We start from the raw sequence: 18,832 nt of genomic DNA on the forward strand, positions 1-18,832 counted from the left end.
CTCTGTGTTCTACTGCAAATGTCCTTTTTATGTTTTGAATACAGTAAGTTGTTTGCCTGTTGTTTACTGTCCATGGTACATGAAGGGAATAGATCACAGTTAGCAAATAAGCTACTAGAACATTTACTATGGAATAATTCAATTTAAATACATTTTGTACATAAAGACAACATGTGCTAATTGTTTGTAGTCATTCTAACTAAAGTACTCAGAAGAAATAATATCCCTTCAGTCACATGCCCTGTGTCTTCTTTGAATGACCTGTATTAATTCCATTTCTAGAAACTGGCTCTTTAAATTAATGTTGGTGACTACTTCCATGCTAGACTACTGAAATAAAGGGTATTACATCACTGTCCAAACATGTCTACTTAAATAAAAAGTATTTGTTTGCAAAAAAAGATATATATTTTAAATCTTTTACACAACGATCAGCATGCATGCCATTTTCCATTTCAGACTAAGCATACTTTTCAGATGTGGAAAAAGCAAGCATGTTGAAATAATTTGAGGCATGGGTATAGTCGGATCAGTCTTGGTAATCCAGAAGGGAGGGGCGCCCAGTGTATTATTACATTTCGTATATTATTTTTCAAGAGATGGATGCAATCAGTCATCTTCTCGCATATGGTTTGAAAAAAAATTGTCTTGCTGGCAAGTAAACTGTTATTTAAGTACACAATCCACGATACTACAGAAACAGTTTTGCCAAACTTGTCCAAGTATTCTCACATCCTTAAAGATGGTATAAATATCATTTATAGCAAGCCGTTTACTTCAGACTATATGGAATGCCTTCCTGCTCCCCTGATCTAAGTGTCCCAGTTTGCATTATGGCCTTTATTGCTTCTGTTTGATGGAGTGATCAGTAAAAATTTAATGACACTATAAAATAATAAAAATGTCATTAATTTACCACGGATCTTGGATGCAGTGGTTGTAAAGTTACATTAATAAACAGAATATTTTTTACAACAAAAAGCATTGTTACGTGGGAACATATAAATAACACACATAAATTTAAGAGCAATTTTGCTGTTAGCACACACATTATTATGGAATAGCCAATAAGTGTATAAAACATAGTATATAAAATTTTATTAAAATATACTGTGCACATCAAAAATTCAGCTTTTATCTAAGTGCAGAGAAAAGCCATTATTGTGTGCTTACTGTTTCATTGCTGTTCTTTCACAAGATCACAATTTTATATTTGTTTCTAGTCATTTGAAGTTTGCAGCCTTTTCAGAGGTAGAGGCTACTACTTCCTTTTCCTTTACACCTTGCTTCACTAAATCATTCTTTTACCTTCCACACGTGAAGAAGAATTGATTCTTTCTGCCAGAACATGACAGAAAAGTTGCTAATTTAATGCAAAGCTAAAAATAATGCCAAAGGGGTTGAAAGGCTTGCTTGGCGACTCTGGAAATAAGGGATAACTATCTAGCAGTCTATCTGTCATCACTGGGGCTGCTCCATCACTGACTGTGTTAATATGTGAATATGATGGATGCCACAGCCTTGTGGCTCATAACATTTAACATTCATCAGCTCTCACTAACGGGGGCTTTATAATTTAAATATCTTTATTTAATATGCAACATCTACCTCATATATCATAATTTCAAAGCACTTAGAGAACCAACAGTCCTGCAAGACAGTTCAGCAGACTTTAATTTTTTCAATAACTTTTGCGTTTTCTGCATGTTTGTGAGTGACAACACATAAATAAGTGCCTAATCATATCACAGAATGGAAAATTAAGATTTGGCTGCTAGGAGGAAATTTTTTTCTCTTCTTTTTCTCATTTTAAAGAAATGGTTATTTTTACTGTGTGTTCAACATATAAAGAAGCACAAAGGAACTGAATTGTGCTGGGAAGAGCTTTCAGTTTTCTAGTGCAAACTCCAATTGATTGTGTTGATCTAGTCATGAGAAAGGGTTGTCAGTGTCATCTCCTAAACCCTTTTTCTTAAAATTAAATGGGAAAACTTAATGTGACTATATAGTATAAGCTCCATAGCCAGTACAAAGTATCAGTTCAAAACAGAGGTCCAAAATGGTTTTCCCCAGGGATCAAAAACCCTGCACTGTCCATAGCAGTGCACTTTATTACAAACCCACCAACATTTTCTATTAATGTAGCTTAGGGAGGTAACAGTATATCCAGTGGTTGATGTATATGTGAGCAGACATAATGCATGAGTAGGTAACATATTTGTTAGCATAGCTATGTTGAGGGACGTTGACCTTGGCTGAACACCAGGTGCCCACCAAGCCGCTCTGTCACTCCCCTCCTCAACAGGATGGGGAGGGAGAGAAAATAAGATGGAAAAAACTTATGGGTCAGGATAAAGGCAGTTTAATAAAAGCAAAGGCCACATGTGGAAACAAAGGAAAACAAAAGATTTAGTCTCTACTTACCATCAGCAGGCAATGTCCAGCTGCTTCCTGGGAAGTAGGGTTTCAGTACGTGTAGCAGTTGCTCCAGAAGACAAATGTTGTAATAATGAATGCCCCCACTCCCCACCCCCCGCCTCCTCCTCCTTTCTCTTAGCTTTTATTGCTGAGCAGACATCATATGGTATGGAATATCTACTTGGTCAGTTGGGGTCAGCTGTCCTGGCTGTGCCCCCTCCCAAGATCTTGCCCACCACCAGCCTATTGGTGAGGGGGGAATGTTGGAGAGGCAGCCTTGATGCTGTGTGAGCACTGCTCAGCAGTAGCCAAAACATCGGCATGTTATCAACACCTTTCTAGCTACAAATACAAAGCACAGGACTATGAGGGCTGCTAGAGGGAAAATTAACTCCATCTCAGTCAGACCCAATATATATGTATAGCCATTTACTTTTAATGAAGGTATGTAATATTTTGTTCATATAGGAATATTATGTACAGAATCAATCTTTCAGTCCTTGCTCATACTAGGAAAAAGGTATACTTTTAAAGGATTTTTAGTGCAAGTAACTATTCTCTTTAGGAGGGATTCAAGATGGGAGCAAAGACAAATACCATAAAAAAGGATTGGAGCCTAGTGGGACAAGTTTCCTCTCTAATAATAAATTTCATGTGAATTTGTTGTATTTCATGGAATTGTAAAGGCATTTACTAGATAAAAACATTATTAGTATTAAGGAACATTTTTCTACTTTTTACAGTTCGCTGTCTAAACCCAATGCAAATATTGAAATTTTTTTCTATAATCACTATGAAGATTATTTTCAGTAAAAAAAGCAAGCAAATGAATGACTAAAAGGCATTTCAAAGACTTAAATATAGCTAGCTTTGTTACAGCTTTTTATGAATTAGAAGGAGGGGCTTATGACGTAAGTAAAAGTACATGTCCTTTGTCTGACAAGAGCAGGTATGTTTATGGTATAAGTGCTTTCATTTTACTGTTCTTGAACCTTATAGTGTAATTTTCCGTTTCCTCCTTCCATGTCAAAATATTGATATTCTTTCAGAAACTTTCTTTTTTTTTTTTTTTTACAGAATATTTTCTGGTAAAATCAAAGAGAATGAATGACTAGAAAGATATTTCAAATGTGCATATTGATATGTAGCAGGGTCTGTTGATTTTTATAGCAGAAAGGTATTTTTCCTTCTTCTGAAACACACTTAAAGGCTGTTCTTCCAAGAATACTGCAGGTGCTGTATTAACATCCTTAAGAAAAAGCTTTTAGCACTAATATTTTGGAAGAGATAATACATGTGCCAAAAGCTGTTTTCTTAGTACTGACCTTTGTTTTTATCTCAACTGCAAATCAGCCCTTTGCAATGGAACACAAGATTCCTTGACAAAATTATTTTTTTATTCTGTCTACCAGTAAAACAGATCCCATCCTGATGATTCAGATGTATTGTTACATTTCACAGCATTTTTTCACTAAAATATTGGGCCTCTAGTGTTGCAGTGCCTTTCTGCAGCCACATATCATTTGTAACTCTTTCTTTTCTCATGAGTTCCTTTGTATATGTAAGCTCCTTCATCAACTACAGATTTTGCAGAAGAAAATAAGTGGAGAAGTTAACCAAATAGAAAATGCAGAGTTATTTTGTTCAACAGCTGGAAGATTCTGAGGAACTTTTAGAAATGCAGTTAGTACCTGAAATGCCTCAGCTGCATGTTGTGGCAAATCCACTGTCAGGTTGTGCTTTCTTGTCTTCCTCCACAAATTAAAAAGAAAATAACTTTAAAAATCCATGGCCGAAGGAATCAAAAGAACAAGGAATCAAGAGAATTCCTCAGTTGTTTGCCTGGTGGGTTTTCATTACTGAAAAGTAATGATAATAGAAAAATAATCACATTGGAAAGCAGATGTATTTGGAGGTGGAGCAAATGAGGAGTCTAGGCCATCAAGTATGTTTTGTCCTTAACAACATTTCCAAGTTTCTAACCATCTTGAAGGAGAGAAACTCCTAATGTTTTCTTCTTACGTCTAGTAGGCGCAGCGCAGAACTAGGTCATTGAACAATAGACTGAACAGCAATCAGCACTCTATTTCTGCATAATGCATTAAGTATAACATGGAGAAACTGTTCATAGAGCTGAAAGCTGGTATTTCATGTCTGTAAATTCAAGCTGACATGACATTTAATATTGTTTCATAGTAATGAACAACAAGGTTTCATTCATTCACAAGTAAAACATAATGCCAAGTTCAGTCTGAAGAGGAAACAACAAGGCAAGAGGGAAAACATGCTATGTTCCTTCAAATAAGAATGCTAAATTAATGATAACCATTGAACGCTTTGCTACTGATACGCAGTACTACAGAGAGTACTATTGTGAGACAATATTACACTGTCATTTATAGTGCCCTTGTCCAGTACTTGATTAAAGAACTGGGTTAAAGCATAAAATGCCTTTCAGTTTCCACTTTCTAGTCCCAGGTTTCCTATGGAGGTCTCCAGCTCTCAAAAGCTTTCTGTCTAGGAGTGTGCATTCTTCTTCCTTTTTTAAAAAAAATCTTAGGTTCTCTTTCCACTGAGGTCCAATTTAAATTCCTAGACAAAATAATAATATCAGTTCTGTCATCTATTATTCCTTCTTTCAAATACTTCTCTTTGAAAGCCTCTTGCATAAAATTCAGACTTGTGTTTTCTCAGAGGTGTGAATGCAAACTTGAACCTCATAGTGGGGGAAAGGTGCTTTTTTCCATTAAATTAGCAGTGTATTTTAAGACAAACTCTCAACTTCTGAATTTTCATGTCTACCAAATGTTGATTGTCTTTTCCAGTTTAAGTTAGAAAATAAGTGGAAAGGCGAAGTGAGCAGCATCAATCAGCACTGTTTGCTGCCAAGAGTGTTTTGTATTTGCATGTAAAATCGTTTATGCGTTATGGCAGTGCAGATCAAAATAATCTCAAAGTTTTCTATATGTTTCACATTTAAAACTGATTTTCATAAATGCAAACATTCAGAATATGTAAAAAAATGTCCCTGAGTTAAAATTCTATTTAAATGCACTCATTATTTGTTCAGATATAAAAAATAAGGCATGTATCTGTGCATACACATATGCACAGGCATATAATGAGAACTAACCTATATGGAGCATTAAGACTACTTCTGTTCTTTTCCAGGAAAGAACCAGGTTTGAAAATTTAGGCCCACAGTTAACAGGAAAACCCAATGAAGATGGAAAACTGGGCCCTGGTGTCATCGATCTTACAAGGCCAGAAGATGCAGAAGGTGAGTTGCAATTTTGGCTATGGGTTATGGAATCCTGCATCACAGAATGGTATGGCTGAAATGCTGCCAGTGTCATAAGTACTGTCTAGCTAACATCCCAGGGTAACACTTGAATGATCTCTGTGCGTTTTTGTGAGATTGCAATTAAGTCCATAGTAGATATATGAAAAGGACTGTATAGCCCTCTAAGCCCTTCTGCAATGCAGCTTATTTTTTTCCCCCAGCAGCTGTCAGTTAAGTGTTTACATTTTATACTCTTATTAAATGTGTAGGAAACATTGAGAAAATTATCTCAGCAAGGCAATATATACATACATATATTTTCACCATTTTTTAAGGATTTAGCAGCCTTGAAGAAAGTTAGAGCTCTTTAAGAAGTCTACCCATCAGTGCACTCACAAACTATTCAAGATATAGCAAGCACAATTCTATTGATAGGCAGCTGTCAAATCATAATGGAAAAATATTTCACATTTTCTATAGGAAAATGTCTTTTTCATGATATAAACCTACAGTGCATTTGCACTCATTTCAGTGAGAGTTCAACACATCAGGCATATATTGTCAAGCTGCAGGTGGAAATCAGTGTTTATCAAGACTGAGTTTAGTCTCTAACAAGGTTACCATGCATGCTGTGGAAGTGGATGCCACTGGTATCCTCTCTACCCTATGATACATTAGAAGAGAACATGTAGATACATAGGAACCCTACCAGTCACTGTAGTAAGATTAATGTACTATTCAGAATATTATACAACATTTTGCCCCCTCAGTTTACTTCTGTTTGAGAATCATTTTGCTCTTTTTTAACCTGAAAAGTTCTAGTTATGCCACTGTTCTTGGGCAAAGGTTAAAACATCTCCAAATTTTTCCATTAACATCCAAACATCTGACAGGTTCAAAATTTGGGTTTTTTTGTGGATCAAAAGAATAGGACCAATAAACTTGTGATTGTTGACAAATAGAGTTATTTTCAAATGACTCCTGAAATACTAAGACAGAATTTTCCTGATAAAAAGGCATTAATATTTCCTGTATAAAGAAATATTCCTATGAGCACATATTCTATTCTCTCTGTCTGTGACCTAGAAATAAATGGTCCAGGTACAGCCTCACAAATTGTCCCTTAATTTTGAAGTCTGACAACAACAGCACATGTAAATGTTATCTTTTCTGTACTGTATAGGTAGTACATTAAATGCCTGTGATAAAACATCTTAGAGCCCTGATTCTTCTCACTGGCCAGCCAACATACATTATCTTTAATCAGTCTCTAGGCAAACCAAAAAAAGCTGAATTTAAAAGTATTTTGTGCAAGGACTTTTATAAATGGAGAAGCTGCAAGTTCAGTTCCAAGATGTTCCTCTCTCAAATTTATTTCAGAAAAATATTCCTACTTATTTACTTAATGTCACGAATAACTTATCACATGGAACTGACATGTGCATCAGGAGCACATGCTGACATGATTTTTGCTAAAATTTTTTTTAAAGTATTTTGACATAGTCAAGATCGGCCATTTATTACAAACAATATTCAGAAGGAGGCTAGCACCTTAATCAGACATTTCAGATTTTTCCCATACATATATAAAATATATTTTTTTTTAGTAGTTCCTTATAAAATCAAGAATTTCCAGATTTTCATTTTTAGGGAGCTATTATTTATGAGCTTTGTTTATTCATCCTCTATTGGATGTGATTGGACACTGCTGTATTGTCTTTAAACAGAAAAATCATGAACAGGATGTAGGTAAAATATAACTATCAGACAGGTGTTTTGCAATGTTTTTTTTTTTCCTAGCAAAAAGGACTTAGGAGATACATGGACTTTCAAAAGTACTTGTTGACTAATCAGTTATTTATAAACTGCTTTGTAAAGGAATTTCCGTCCTGCAGCAAGGTCTCATGTTTCAGCATGTTGAAGGATATTTTTGTCCCTCAGTCAGGATGAAAATTTGCAGCAGAATACTTACAGATACACAGTTACTGGTTCATATGACATCAAGTCCCTGACAACTTTCTTGGTTTAGCTCATTTCCTTCAATTCATCCTTTCTCTTTTTAGTGTCCTTAATTTAGTATCTTGGTACACCTCATTGTACTGACAGCCTCCCCTGTTATAGATAGTGCAGAATGAAGCTTTGACATATGTAACCCAAGCTACAGTGATGTGTGCCAGTTTAAGGACAGTGTACATGTCTTTCTAGAGCTAGTGGGGCAATTGAGCATGTGGTGTTGCCACATGGGAAGTCTGAGTTCATGAATGGATTCAGATTTCCAGACTTTGTTTAGCAGCCAAGAGATACTCTGGAAAAGAGGTGCTGGATGAATACCTCTGCTGATCTGAAAAAAATAATTGGCAGGAGTTCAAAACTGAGCTGCTTATTTGTCCTAGTTGTAGCCAAGGTGAATTTAGATATTAACAGGTTATAAAAAAAAACCCAAAACATTCAAAACATCACCCAAGTTTTGCCCTTTATCTTTGGCAAGCTAGCTAAGAGATGACACTTCTAGCATGGCAGAGGAAGTAAATTGAAAACAGTGCTGCTGAAATATCCGCAGTTAAACTGTGGCCTCTGATGTACTGTACCATGCTAGAGACTCTGTTAACCTTCAACAAGAGTAATGCTTCTAATGGTCATGAAACTGTTACAGATCTTTCTAGTTTTGCCATGTCACAATTTTTTTAATATATGTTGCTGTTATTTTGTGCTTCTACATGTGTCTGTTTCAGCACTGGGTTACTAAGAAACTTGACAACTTATTCTTCAGAATCATAGAAACATTTAGGTTGGAAAAGACCCTCGAGGTCGTAAAGTCCAACTGGTAACCTAACACTATCAAGTCCACCACTAAACCATGGCCCTAAGCACCACATCTACACATCTTTTAAATACCTCCAGGGATGGTGGCTCAACCACTTCCCTGAGCAGCCTGTTCCAATGCTTAATAACCCTTTCAGTGAAGAATTTTTTCCTAATATCCAATCTAAACCTCCCCTGGCGCAACTCGAGGCCATTTCCTCTCGTCCTATTGCTTGTTACTTGGGAGAAGAGACTGACTCCCATCTCGCTACAACCTCCTTTCAGGTAACTGTAGAGAGTGATAAGGTCTCCCCTCAGCCTCCTCTTCTCCAGGATAAACAACTCCAGTTCCCTCAGTCGCTCCTCATAAGACTTGTTCTCCAGACCCTTCACCAGCTTCATTGCCCTTCTTTGGCCTCCTCTAAGAAGAGAGCCTTCTTGCATTTTAGTGTGTTGCCAAGGTCACAATCTCAACTGAATGTCAAAGGTTCCTAATAGCCATAGTCATATTCTTCACAGACTTTGTTTCACACCTTCCTTTCCATTTTGTCACTGTTATGTACTTTTAATCTTTTTTAAAAGATGGTGTAACAGATTTATTCCTGAGCCAAGGACTCCAAATTTACACCCACTTCTGGCTATAATCTGGGGGCAAGTGCAGTTTGGGCTCCATCCTGATCCCCCAAGTGATCTAGGCCAAAGGGACTATGGAAGTGCAGTTCCCCTCCCTGCCTACCTGCACACCTGTGTTTCCAACAGAAACTGAAGTGTGCAGAGACATGGTACATGTCTGCTTCATCCCAGCAGGCAGCCAAGATGGACCAAATCTGGGAAGTGCTCCTGGTTCCCATAGTTTTGACACAGCCTTTAAGGTTCAAGTAATTTGTTATAACAAATATCAGCAGGCTTCTGCGTTTTATGGAATGCCTTTGTAATAGTATCTAGCAATGATTTCTCTCTACTCCTTATATCTTTTCTATAATATATGGCAGTGCTCTCAGTTTGTCACGATCAGAGCCACATTTTCCTATAATTTTAGGAGTGTTTGTAGTACCAGGTCATTGATCAGAAGCTGAAAATACATATATTTTTTAAAAATAATGAATTATAAGACAAGTCTTAAAATTGTTTAAATTTAGCTCTATGCAGTTATAAGACAAATATGAAAGGATACTGCAGAATGACTTTTGAGATTAATGGTAATGAGGTGTACTTTCAGAGATGACCTAGTATATGAAGTCGTATTCAAAACTTGTGTTACTCATAATGACCTAACTGTCACCTGAATGGAGGCCTGAAAATCATCAACAAGAGTTTTATATTAAATATGACATAAACTAACACCTCTATTACCTCCTTAGCACCAGCAGGACTAGGCTAACTATATTAAAAATAATGCTCAGACTGTACTCAAAAACATTGCTACTGACTGTGACACCATTGATGAATAATCCACACCTATTAGACTTATATCATTACCTGGAAATACCAGTTGTCATGTTAAAATATACTATACATTTGTAGCTAGCAAAATACAAAAACATTATTTGAGAGCCTCATAAGTGTTTGGTGACTGGTAAGCAAAATTATAAGCAACAGCCAATCATAGAATTAAACAAGGATTTTTTTTTTTCTCCAAACTTCATCATTTTAAAGGAAACATCAGTCTTTTTGTAGGCGGCTTCATAATTTTGAACATTTGAGATTGTCAGTAATGAAATACAGCTAACTAGCATGGACATACCAAGACAGCTTTGAATCTAGCTGTACCTAAAACCTCTTTCCGAACACAACTGATATACGTCAACTGACCAGTGTGTAGAATATAGGCAGGAGCCATAGGTCAGCGCTGTTTAAATTCCAGGTGAGGGAACCTAAAGTATTTATTTTATAGTTATCTCAGAATATTGGATAGTCTGCACATGGTTTTTTGGTTGAAGTTCTAAAAAAGATATTCCTTTCACAGATGCTCACTTTTAGTGGTACTGCTGCTGCTTTTGAATCATATCATGTACTCTATGTTTATGGATCTTGTGCTTGTATAATGTGCTCTATGTTTATGGATCCTTCTGGTTTTGTGGTTGTGGTCAAATGCTTTGGAAATTTGTAGGAAGTATGTTAAGATTTTGTTTTGTAGTAGATAGAAATCTGCAGAATAGACCTAATGTTCATGTTGACAATTACTGATTTTACCTTAGCTCAGGTTGCACTGTGGTTTGCTTCAGCAGTAATAGTCAGGATTCAAATGCCATCAAGACCTGGTCTTCATTCCTGCCAAAGAATTGGATCTGTTAAAATATAGTTTTCTTGACTGGATCCTGGGCTCAGGGCAAAAACATCTGAATGTTATTGTTTTGCCACTGCCTCACTGTGTGATTTTGTAAAAGAGAAATAGCTTCTCTGTGTCCTGTTTTCCTAAGTGAAAAATCAGATGCATTGCTTAACTAAATTCATTTTTAGAAAGCAAATGGAAACAGATGAAAATGCCATATTAGTGCTTAACATTTAGTTCCATGTTCATTTCTGTTAATACATTAGAAATGGGGGCTTGTGTGTTAATCCTTTGGCTTCACAATTTGCAATTTGGGACAACACACACAAAGACCTTTTCTTCTTAGTCCTGTTGTGATTTCATTTGTTCTGTTTCTCATGTGGTAGTTTTCTTGATTCTGTAAACTTTTTGCTTAGCACTTGCTGCTTCTTTCTTTGATATTAATCTACCAGTGTGTGTTAAGCATGGACCATAGTTCTGAGGATAAGTACCCGCCTGCTAGTTTAGATTATTTAAAAGCAGTTTTTAATAATGTGGTGGGATTTGTCTGTCCACTTTATCTGTATCTATGTATTTACTTTTTCCTTGTATTAGACTATTACTTTTCAAAGTTTCAAAAAGGATAACCTTTGCTACGAAAAGTAGATTTTGAGTCAGTCATTAAGAGGTACCTTGGAGTCCTCAGCATGGGATTGGTACCAGCCATCTTCTTAAATTTATTGACTTAGTGCCTGTGTCCTCCTTAGTGCCCGTGTCCTCCCTTGTCCTGCCTGCTGTCTCTTACTTTAATTTCTAAGTTCCTTGGTTTAAAGATTGTGGTTTTCTATATACCTGGTCACTGTTTGAGATAATATAGCTTTAAGCCTTACCTGTCTGATCACGTTCCAAGTAGGCTGAATGCAAGTCAGCTGGGGACTGCAAGCTGCATAACCATTGGTAATAGGCTGGTTCCAGTAGTAAGCCCTAGCTTGATCTTATTAATTCCAGTTCAGATATACACATATGAACCTGATTTTGGACCTCAGCCCAAGCTTGGAGGAGCACAAGCTCACCTTTCCTTTTAAAAGAACATATTTCTATTCAGCAGTAAGCTTAAGAACCGAGTTCTGCAGCGTATCAGGTTGTGTGTTTGCTGACAAACACATAAAGCCAATGAATTGCTCAATATTTCCTGCTTCATACAAAGCAGTCTGTCTTTTTATGTGCATGAGATTACTGCTTCCCATTCATATTTGACTTGGGCTAGCCATGTTGCAAGGCATGTTATAGTACAATGGGAGATTCTAGCTGCCCGAAAGCAAGGGAAATTGAATGACAGAGAAAGAAAGCAATTGTGTTAGGCATCATCACGGATTTAATCAGTATACAGAACGTGGTAAACAATGAATGGCTGCAATGGCAGCAGCAGCAGTGAATGTGGAATCGTGGAGGAGAGGAATGAGCTAACTGGGGGAAGACAGGGAGTCTTTGCAATGTAGAGGATAGTTTCTTGTCCATGTAGGGAGAAACATGAGAAAAAGGAGCTACAAAGGGAACACGGGCATGATATCTAAGGGTGAGGAGAAACTGCCACCTTGTCCAGCTCCAAATTTCTGTCTGCCAAAGCTCCATTTTCTCCTTCTGTGGCAACAGAGCAGACATCATGACAAGTGCCTGGGTTTGGCAAATCTATTAAGTAAAAAACAGATCAACACTTTCTTAAAAGAGCACCTCTACCATATACTCAAAGCCTCAACATTGTCATATATGCCCAATAGTAAATAATTCCTTAAACAGAAGGGTGATGCAGTTCTTTCTTAACTTCAAAAATAGGTTAACTTTGAGCAGCTGAAGAGATGGGTGAAAGGGAACCATATATTTGTAGGCAGATCAATCTTGGCAGGCTGCCAACACAATCCAAACCTGTGAGGTAACCTGTTTAACATTCTCCTATGCAGAGGTGTAAACAGCAGGTAGTACATGCATGACAAAGCATCACCTACTTTTGGGACAATGCTCATAAATACTGGAGGAAAGAATGCCTCTCCAGCCAGTATTTGTCACATATAAATATTTGTAATAGTTGCTATGGCGCAGTTGAGAGAGGAAAGATGAAAATCAGAAAACAGTGAAAGTTGTCTGAAAACAAAGAAGTGTTTCCGGAGAGAATGCAGTAAACTCAAGTACTGGAATTTTTATTCTCCTGAAGTTTTGTTACAGGTCTTTTGATTTAAAAAAATCCCATAAGTGTATCTTCATTATTTAAAGATAAAATAAATCATCTTAATGAATTAGACCAGATGTTAAAAGGTGGCCCACATTAATTGTGGTTGCCATTTTTAATACCCATGAATCTATTTGATTGTGCCTGATACTTGAGTGATACACTTAAATTTTTCAGAATAACTCACAACAGATCAGGAATCTGGGATAAAGTACTTAGGCACAGTATTTCAGTTGTATTGGATGAGATTCAGCTCCTCAGCCCTGAAGTAACTCAACGCCTGTAAGTGGGATAGGAATAAGATGTTCTGTCTTTAAGAACCATCCCATCACTTTTCTGATGGCAACCACTTCATGAATCTCATTGTTGCCAGAATCCCCATAACATTTTACAGGGGGAACTCCCACTGAGTACTGAAAAATCTGAGCTGGCGGTGTGCGGACTGATCTTCCCATGGCATTGAAACTTATTCCTCTCAAGACACTAATATTTACCATATAGTATGCTTCTCACTTTCAGAATAATATATCTGGATGACCTCCACAAGTTTTACCTTTTCATTTTCAACTGTCTTAGGTATTTTTTTCCTACTGCTAAATATGAGGCTTTTTCATTTGCTGTTTCCATGCTACAGTAATTTGTTCTTATAGAATAGTACCTTTATTTTAAAAAATTCTAGTTAGAATTTCTGACGTTGTACAACCAACCGCTGTTACAAAGCCCTCAGTTTTACATAGGGGTGCCTATTAGCACAGTCATGGTTAAGGGCTTGTCACAATTTCCATTATATAGTAAAACATTACTTTTAGGAATTTAGAACAAGGCTGTAAAAAGTAACTGTGGGCTGCAGTTTTACACAGAAAATCTTTGCCCATGAGAAAATTATTGTCACAAATGCTGAAAGCATCAGTCAGTCTGCTTCGCTATTTTTAAGTGGAGCGAGTGAAAAATTAAATGTAGTTCAGTGATTTAAAACATTTTTTCACACTCAGACACAGCCACCACAGGTGTAAAACACCCCATGGTCCCAATTCTTAGCTCTGCACATGTCTTTGTATTGCTCCAATATTGCAAAAGGATCTTGAAGCTGCCTAAAATAGCATAAAATTTCCAGGCACAATTGAATTTTCAGCTGATGGAGAAAGCCACCATTATTTCATAATGCATGGAGTAGGCAGGAATCTTGCCCTTCTTCCATACCTCCTTGAACACAAGGAGCGGAGCAGAAATATGAATACATTATGGAGAGAACATCATACATTCTGGCTGAGCATGAGCAATTGATACAGATTCAGACAAGCCCTCTGTTTATACTGTCCTCTAAGTTTATACTGCACACCATTTTCTCCTTCAGGAACCTCAGGATCTCACCAATGCAAAAGTGTTTAAGAGCATCTGCCTTTCTTCCACATAGCTATGCCAAGTATCTAAGCTAGCGTTTAGTGCAGAACTTAGTAGCAAGGGGACAATATTTTCTTAATTTGTACTTTGATTTAGTTTTACAGAATCAGTAGTCCAAAATGGGAAGGGGGTGGGGGGAACAGACAACAGGGATGGGACATTACACTATTTTAACAGCTTCTGCAAATACTAAATTATTGTTTTCAATTATGTTTTCAGTTTGGCAGGGGTAGTTTCACAGGAAGTGCAATATTTAAAAAAAGAGTAATTTGTAAATTTTCACATAAGCCCCTATTTCATGGCGAATCACACATTTTTAATCCAAACCAGGTAAATGCAGCAACATATCTGGACATGCCATTGCCCCATTTGTAAAAACATCTTCCTGGCATCACTCACGAATCCCAAATGTATAGGTGCAGCATATTGGAAAAATTAGCCTTAAGAGTTCTTCCTAACGTTTACTATTACTTGTTAACTTACAGCTCCTGTTATCATGCTGCTTTTGCTTCTCTGTCTTCATGGTATATTATTTACTATTTATAATATTAGCTATTATAATATCAGCACCCCATGTGAAAGCAAGAAGAAATGGCATATGCGTATCCGAGCCCTAGGTCCTTGCCATCTAATTACTGATATGATACGACAAGTGAGAACAGCAAGCACTGGATGGAGGGAATTAGTTATATTGATACAAAGAATGATGTTGCATATGCTAGAAGGTGATAAATTCAACTGCAGATTGAATGCAGGAAATGGGCCAGTAAAGCAGTGATTCCGACACACATTAAAACCTTTTGCAAAGTATTCTGCATTTCATTAATATCACATATTTTGAGGGAGGTGGTTCTGTAAACCTCTCTCCCATTGTTAAACATAGTTCCCTTTTATAAACCACATTGTACTTAAGCTTTTAAAATTCATTGTTTTGCTACATAGGAGCAAGCAAAGCTGTTCATTAACAGAGTTCAGCCACACCTTGAACAATGCTTCCATCAAATATGAAGTCAGGCTGCCTTTTTTTCTCTGCGGTGAATTCCTGTCTGTTATTTGTCCATCTTAAAACAAAACAGAGCATTGAATGAAATATGAATGGATCATGTCCTATGGCCCCTGTTCAGGCAGGATTTAAAAAAAATAACAAATCCCAACTGTTAGGAATGACTGAAGACTGTAGAATTAATCCCTGTGTTTTAAATCAGTATAATGTTTTCTGGATGTCCTAGGTGACACTGTTATGTCAGGAGAAATTTGAAATTATGTGACTTGTTAGTCCACTGGCAATTGAGCTGTTACCCTTATGGAAACATTTTTATGTTAAATAGATTAGTTCATTCCTCTTTGTATTGTTTTGACTTTGAATATTATTAATATAGTAACAATAATTGCTTAGCTGTTAGAACAAGTTTTTCTGAAAAAAAAAACCCAACCAAAACCAAACCAAAACAAAAAAACAAACCCACAACAAGTTGCAGTTCAGATAGGTCTTGTCAGATACCCAAAAATAATTATTAGTAATATTTGTCTTGGCCTGGGGTGTTTTGTCCATGATTTGCCTTTCTGTGGGCCTCTACTTTCCTCATCTGAGCATGAAATGAAATATCAAAGGGAAACAATAGTTTCATGGGAATGTCACTTGTAGTTAGAGCTGATGACTGGCAATCCCTTACTTCTGGCGTCATTACTTAGGCTGAATAACTTTCAACTTAAATATGTTTCACATTTTTTTCTATCAATAATATATGTGTCAAAATGGGGTTATTAGCATTTAATTAATTATCTATGAAGGGTCTTGAAGTCTGCAAGTGGCACCTGACTGAAAAATCTTATGACACTTACATACCTCCCCAAATTTATAATAAAGGCTGCTTCTTCATCCTAATTTCTATCTAGATGTTTCAGGGATTTTCACAGCATAACTTCTCATGCTCTTATGTTTCAGCACAAGTGGGACTACGTAGGCCACTGAAGGCTTAAGTGCCTTAAGCACTAATTAATTCAGTTAAGATTCAGTGTAATTTAAAAGATTACTGTATTGTTTTAGCTGTATCCCATTCCAGATTTCCATGAGAGTTAATTTTGCCATAAAACGTGGTCAAGAAATCTAAACTGTTTGTGTAAGCCAGCAGGAACGTAGTTGCATTTAGCAGTTTTAATTCATTTAAAGAATGTAGATTTGGGCATGGCTGGCTGTGGAGCATGGATGTGCTATAGCTTATTTAGAAATGTTGTTCCGGTATTAATATGACCCAACTTTAAACACTGGTGAGTGAACTGCTACCACTGATAGAGCTGACAATAGTCGATTTAATTTCACACAAAGATATTTCACTATTAATTTTAGCTCTAGACTTTCAAATGGGGAAGCACATATACGCAGGTTGTGAGGATGGCTGTGAAAACTGGTGCTGTGTTTTAATTGAGATGAAGAATTTTGCTTGCATATGTAAAACAAATGTACTAAAGAAGTTAACTCACTGCCACCAAAACTGAAAACAAGGCACTTTGGAAAATATATGCTGATATATAACTGGCTAGAATTTCCTTCATTTTGCAAAGCCACGAGCCACATGCATCAGCTCACCACAAAGTCATTAGGTCTTTTTAAACTCAGATGAAAAACATTAACAAATACCACAAAAGGCTTTAGTATGGCCCCTTTGTTCATTCACATATGGCAGTTTATAACTCCTGCACCACTTGGGTCGTGTGTTTGTTTAAGCTGCCTCCATCAGGCCAGCCCTGAGAGAACAAAAGACATCTTGAGCGATCCTAAGCAGGAAATGGGCTAATCTAAACATGGCTTGTGACACTATAAGTAGAATAGAAAGGGGAGGGATTGATTAGTCATTAATGTCCAATTGACTCCATATGGATGTTGCAATAATAAGGCCTTTTTCAGTGCAGTAGCGGAGTTATTGAATTAGAGGTTTATGTTTCCTCAGAGCTGACCTTAGGGAATTCCCTTTTGGTTCTTCTTGTTGATGTTTTAAAGAGAACGGAGTCTCTTAACAGGAAAAATAGAAGCCTTATCATAACCGAGTATTGCATGGATGTAGCTAACCTGTGCAACAGTATATTCCTACCTCTTAGTATTTACTTAGCACATTTCAGAACCCTTGCAGGTGAAATATTTTAACGCCCATTTAAATATTTCAGTATTTCATGAATCACTTATGTCTTTCTCAAGTTTTTCCCCCTTTTCATTCACTGACACGCAGCCTATAGAAATATTTGGCCCTTAAATCCCAGCTGAGTAATATTTGTTTAGCAATTGGAATGAAAGCAGCTTGACAAACAGACGCTTCCCTGCAGAACATTTGTGCCACTGTGTGACTGCAGGCATCCTCGTCCTGGAGCTAGTCATGTTTCCAAGTGGGTGTTAGTTTTGCCTAGTGATGACAAGACATGCCAGTAATGACAATAGCTCATGAGATACCCATTTATTTTGCCTCTCTTATGGTAATAAAGAATGAAAAATTCTTCTGAATGTGGATGGAGATGAAGAAGTAAGAGGCAGGCAAGGAGCAAACAGATAAATGTTACATTAACACTGCTACAAGTCACTTAGATTACAGGGAAGTAGTAATTTTTGTAACCTTCAAAATTGAACATTGAACTTAATAAATCAAAATAATAGTTAAATGGATATTCTTGTATTCTAAACTTTCCAATGCTTATTTTGTCATTCTATTCTTTCCAGATTTGCATTTTTTTCGATTTGATTTGAAATATTGCTATATCTTTCATAAAGGCTGCATTTGTCTGTCCACAGGTTAAGAGCAGGAAGGGGGGCTGCCAAGCCAGTTTTTAATGCTCACCGTTTTTATGGCATTTCCATGTTTATGAGTAACCCGTCTCTAGTAGCAAAAGAGTGACTCCTGTTTGCATGTTCATTAGGTTTTGGTCTCTGCAATGCAAGCTGCTAGCAGTGCTAGTTGTATTACCACAGACAGGACCAGGTATTTTGGAGGTCACAGTCAGCCTTTTTCCAGAGCAGACAAAAATGCCATCTCAGCTTAATGAATAACTGATGACAGAAGCTTTACTACTAACCAGGCACTTTTACACTAGGAACCTAGAATTATTATTTTTATTTCTATATATCTAGCTTGGTAGGTGTCAATGGAAGACGATATGCAGTATATTCTCTAGAGTAGCCAAAGATTCATTACCCAGGCAGAGTCAAAGGAAATGTATCACTTCAAACATGAATCAATGGCCAGAGTGTGAAGAGTAATTAAGTAATAACAGAGTGACTGACAAAAATCTCTTTCTTTTTGGTGTCACTTCTTTTCTCTTTCTTTCCTCGTCTTTTTCTCAACCTTTTTTTACTCCTTTCTATCATGTTTATTATTGTTTGCATTCTGGTAGCATGTAACATGTAAAGGCCCAGTCTGAGGTTTTGTTGTGGTAGATGATGTATAAAATGGAAGGTAAAACCACATCT

At 36.8% G+C, this 18,832-nt stretch overlaps 1 protein-coding gene across 9 annotated transcripts in view; it reads left to right on the top strand.

The window, feature by feature from the left end:
- The window catches only part of SOX6 (SRY-box transcription factor 6), a 383,001-nt gene that overhangs the window by 342,594 nt on the left and 21,575 nt on the right, over positions 1-18,832 (top strand). For all 9 annotated transcript variants that reach the window (XM_064452625.1, XM_064452623.1, XM_064452624.1 and 6 more), the window contains one exon: positions 5,590-5,698. In XM_064452625.1, coding sequence (XP_064308695.1) covers positions 5,590-5,698 — 109 coding nt within the window. The remainder of the gene's footprint in view (positions 1-5,589; positions 5,699-18,832) is intronic.

This window comes from Phalacrocorax carbo, chromosome 5 (genome assembly GCF_963921805.1).
Source record: "Phalacrocorax carbo chromosome 5, bPhaCar2.1, whole genome shotgun sequence".
Taxonomy (NCBI): Eukaryota; Metazoa; Chordata; class Aves; order Suliformes; family Phalacrocoracidae; genus Phalacrocorax; species Phalacrocorax carbo.